The 5,000-nt window shown below is 43.1% G+C and overlaps 1 protein-coding gene across 1 annotated transcript; it reads left to right on the top strand.

Annotated features, from left to right (window-relative positions):
- Nucleotides 1-4: 4 nt before the first annotated feature.
- Nucleotides 5-4,398, top strand: LOC137917449 (bcl-2-related ovarian killer protein homolog B-like; the record flags this gene model as incomplete). The annotated part of the gene is made up of 4 exons (XM_068760187.1): nucleotides 5-182; nucleotides 941-1,069; nucleotides 3,154-3,317; nucleotides 3,542-4,398. Coding segments are annotated over 4 exons (597 nt in total), but the record flags the coding sequence as incomplete, so codon positions are not given.
- Between the last annotated feature and the right edge of the window lie 602 nt (nucleotides 4,399-5,000).

Here is a 5,000-nt window from a genome sequence, read left to right as displayed (position 1 = left end):
CTTGGACGTGTTTGATCGGTCACTCACTGAGAGGGAGCTGGTGTCCCAGTCTAAAGCGTTGTGCAGAGACTACATGCTGTCCAGGCTCAACCGGAGCGGACTGGGATGGTCCAAAATGGAACTCAACCTCTGCCCGTCAAATGCAGCACTCTCAGAGGTGTCTTTGGTCCTTCTCTGTCTTGGTAAGAGGAATCTGCCACCGACAAGGTTTATGCGTGAGCCCCAAAGGCTGTCTGCTGTGAGCATCAAGTATTCAGGGAGAATAGACCGATTGGGATGAAAGTGTCATCATCGCAGCTTGTTGCGTAAGAGTCGTCACAGGCCAAAATGTCTGTTCACAGAATCATGTAATGCAGAATGCGTCATCATACAGTGTGATACAAGAATATTAAAAGAAAGTTTAACATGTTTTCTTAAGTGCAGGTTAAAATTAACTGTATTTTTATTTATAAGTCCTAAAAACCAGCAAACTGAGATACATGTACAAGTTAATTGCGTTAAAATGATCAAATGTGCCTCCAGCTTGAGTCTGACTGGTGTCTGCTGCTGTTTTCATCTTAGAGACGGCATTGCTGCTTTCTAATCTACTTTTAGAAAATGTTGGGCCGGGAGCAGAGACGACTCGGCAGATGATTCACACACGAGAGAAACCGTGCTCAAAAAGTTCGGTCCAGAAATGATTTAGTCAGACGTGACTTTTTCTATTTGAATCTTCGATGAACTGAACTCGCTGAAGATGGCAGCTTATGTATACTCGGTCTTTAGAGACGCACCAGCAGAAGCATATTTTGTTTTAACACCCTAAAAGCCCACCAATCGCTTGCTTCGGTTGAACGGCGTGATTGTTTGTATAAATGATTGTTTCTTTCTCATTGCGATTCTGATCTTCCCCAAATCTTTTGACGCCTCTCTCTCCTTTTGCCCTTGCTCTGTTTCCCAGGCGATGAGCTGGAGCTCATACAGCCCAGCTTGTACAGGAACGTGGCGCGACAGCTCAACATTTCTGTTGCCATGGAGAGCATGGTTTCAGATGCCTTCATTGGCGTGGCAACAGAGATCTTCTCAACAGGTGCGCATGGCTTTGAAAAAGGGGGCGGCGATGATGATGATGATGATGATGATGCAGCACACTGCTTACTTTCCAAGGTGGTCATTTCTTCTAACACTGCAAGTAATTATAAACACGTAAACGGGTATGTGTGCTTCGTCTTCATTTAAATAAACTGCCTTTGGGTTCTCCGGTTCCTCCCACAGTCCAAAAACATGAGCTACGGATAAACTGGGGACTCTAAAGTGTCTGTAGATGTGAATGCTTGTTTACCTTCCGACCTCTATAGTGTGTTTCCTATCCATCCATCCGGGGTCGGGTCGTGGGGGCAGCAGCCTAGACAGGGAAGCCCAGACATCCTCTAGCTCTTCCGGGGAGGATCCCGAGGCATCCCCAAGCCAGCCGAGAGACATAGTCTCTCCAGCGTGTCCTGGGTCTTCCCCGTAGTCTCCTACCGGTGTTCCCTATCATACATATTAATCCACTCAGATTCTTGTAGGCTGTTGATGGATTCCTGATCCATAGATCAGGTTATAACTTTATTCATTCTTGTTTTTAACATGGGATTCATGTATATTTTTTGGGGTCAGGCTTGACTGGAGAAAAGTCACTTTTAGACTCTACGTCTTAACTTGGATTTGTTTGTAGTGACTTGTTTTACCGGTAAGTTGTCTTGACAACAGACATCGTTTGTACACTATGACTCCCCTGTTTAAGCCTTTGGGATTAGATTGGATTGTTCAACAGCAGTGTGTTGCATAAATAGAAAAAATTGGGACATTTAGAGACACTGATCTCTTCATATAAATCGTCGTGCCTGTTTTTCTGGCAGAGCTTGCGCTTCTTCTGACGTCACAGGTGTGGAATTTTTGGAAACGGCGTGGGATTCCGCCAGAAGAATAACAAACTGGTGAACCCGGTTGCCCTTGTCTAATGGGACCGTTGCATAAGAATAGAAGAAAAAAACCCACCATCTAAGTTGGTTTTTCCTGTTGTCCAGAGTTTATTTTAGAGCTGCATTCTTAGCCGTTTGTCATGCCTCCAAAAGCTAAATCTCGAGCCCGAAGGAATGAAATGTCCAGGATGTCTCATAACCACATTCTCTGGGAATGGTTTAGTGGCCGTCGGTACTGTTGTCGCTCCTCCATCTATCTCCGCCTGCCTCCCACTCCTGCTCTTTCTCTTTCTGCCCTCTTCGTCTCCAGCCTTATCCCTGGCGGTCTTGTCTCTATTCTCGGTAGGGAACGAGATGTGACGTACTCGGAACAGATTCCACGTGGGGCGGTTATCGCACTTAAGCTTGCTCAGAGCTCTGTCCCTTTTATAGCCACAGTCAGAGACTGTGGGTCAGGAACAGTCATGGTGATGCATGCTGACTTAAGGAGGCTAATACTGTTATAGGTTGCCCTCCATTGCTAATGGCAATTATAACAGGCCTGCTGCCCTGGAAACTACCTGGAAATGGTCAGATGCAATTAATTATCATTATATTGAAAGACTTCCACAGACTTGTCCTTTTTTTAAGCTTCGTGACTCAATTCTCTCATTGAATTAACATTTTTCTGATTTCTTACCACCTCTCAGCACATGAAAAAGTCTTACCCTCCGTAATTTACAACTGATATGGTAAAATATGTTATCTACACAAACACAAATGCACATGTTTGTTGACTTAAACCTTCTATTTGCAGCTTATTTCAGTGCGAGGTCCACCAATTGGCCCACAGGCTTAGTGTGAGGCCCAACAACACTTAGCAGGAAGGAGGACGGAGAAACCAGAGGGGAGCTAGAGGCTCCCCTCTCCCCAAGTCACAGATCTAGGATCTATTAATTAGCACAAATTAGCCTGCTCAGAATTTTAACATTTATAATACGATTTAGGCTTCACTGAAAAGTCAATTTTAAATTGAATGTGCATGAGGCTTGAGGTTTCATCTCCATGTTCATCTGAGTTTACAAATAAGATCATGATTGTTCTAGCACAAATTCCTGTGTGTTCCTTTAACCAAATAGATGTGCGTGTCCAGTAGTGGGTGTCTTTTCTTTCTGTCCATAGACCTGGAGACACGAATGTAACCCAGTGATGTGTCTCTTCCTGGTTGCAGGTATCACGTGGGGTAAGGTGGTGTCCATGTATGCGGTGGCTGGGGCCCTAGCGGTGGACTGTGTCAGACAAGGCCATCCAACAGCGGTTCACATTTTAGTGGACAGTCTAGGGCAGTTTGTTCGCAAGTTCCTAGTTCTCTGGCTGAAGAGACGGGGCGGGTGGGTAAGTGGCGTCTGTGCTGGCGATTACTTTATGACATGACAGAAGCATGACCTTAAAGAGGTTAAGTTTTTGAGGCAGTACTACCGTCACTATTCAAGAGAGGGGCATGTTTCCTTTAGATGTGTTCAATTATTATATTCTTTATAAGATTATTATTAAATTATTAGGTTAAAGTGAATAGAAGCAATTGTAATTCTCAATCAAATTGATTTCTCTTGGATCAGGGGGAGATCGCAAAATGCGTGATAAAGAAGGACCTCGCGCCTGAACACAACTGGCTCTCCTCTGCCATGGAGTCCCTGAAATACTTCCTCACCTCAATGTACGTCTACATCATGAAGGAACCGTGAACCCGGCGAGACATTCTGCACAGGAGTCTTCATCAGTTGGATGAATGAGAGCCATGAGAATCTCAGGACTGGGGACATGATGTCAACCAGCAGATAAATGTCGCTGAATGGCCATCGGCAAATGTTTCATCAGCGTGATGTGCTTTTCAGATTCGTCTGTGGAGTGGATTGCTCTTCATCCAAAGAGCAGTCATGGTTGATATAAACGAGCATTTCATGTCAATCCACTCCTACATAGTTTCACAATGCTTACACAAGTGTGGTAAATCCAGCTTATCCAGTGTTGTAACTGAAAGGCATGACGGCTGTAAGTTGGAAGTGAAAATGAGATGAGCTGGTCGTGTTGGTCTCAGAAAATACAAATGAAAGAGTTGAGAGAGCCACATTTGGAATTAATTGAGGCTCGGCTGTTCTGTGTTCCGAGTCTGCAAAGATGGAAATCAGGTGGGATCGCCCGCTTACTCTTCTTGAGATTGGTTTGCATTATAGTAAATAATGTTCCTCTGTTGTTTTAGAGAGGCATAGGGACTGAGGAATGGAATGCACTCCATCCACATATTTGGTAGTGCAGTTTTACTTTCAGCCATAAAGTTGATTTTATTTTGAATGAGTGTCTTAAGTTGAAGCCACAGCGGTATAAAGACGACGACCACTGCTTGGTGCTTCCTGGATGACAGGTATATGCTTGATTGTCACTTTCAATGTTAATGTTTGAACATTTTTTAATAAAGTCCACAAAATCTTCACTCTTTCTTTTAATTTGTTGAGATACTTCTATTCCTCTGCAATCAATAGGTTCATTACAATCGTGATGGGATGTCATGTTCCATCGCTATTAACTGTAAGTAAATATGTATAATTGCAACAAGCCAGCTTTTACCCCGTCTTAAAGAGAAGCTCGATCAAAAGCATCAAATTCATAATCAAGGAATAAGTAGTAAAACGAAATAAATCATGAGAACACAATGCTTTGACTCCATTTCAAACAAAACAACCCAAATTGACTCTGAAAGGATGTGGCTTGTTTCATTTTCAATCTTTATTTTAAAAATAACGTGTACTAACATTTAGATCTTTATAAACTTGTCAGCAAAAAGGGCAACCACGTTATAGAACAAACAGTTTTACATGTGTGCATGACCCACCTGACCCATCCCCCCATCCTTCTAAAGCTTTGTGGGAGTCAATTCAGTAGTCTTAATAAGGGAAAGTGTTACACACACATTATACTACAATATTAAATCATTCTGTCCTTTTTTTGGGGGGGGGGGGGGGAATAACTTAAAATAACTCAAGGATCCACATTCAACTAATGGAAATGCAATATCAAGTC

The sequence above is a fragment of the Brachionichthys hirsutus genome, unplaced genomic scaffold (genome assembly GCF_040956055.1).
Source record: "Brachionichthys hirsutus isolate HB-005 unplaced genomic scaffold, CSIRO-AGI_Bhir_v1 contig_281, whole genome shotgun sequence".
Lineage (NCBI taxonomy): Eukaryota > Metazoa > Chordata > Actinopteri > Lophiiformes > Brachionichthyidae > Brachionichthys > Brachionichthys hirsutus.
Note: the sequence above shows the minus strand (reverse complement) of the source record. Positions and strands in the feature narration are given on the sequence as shown.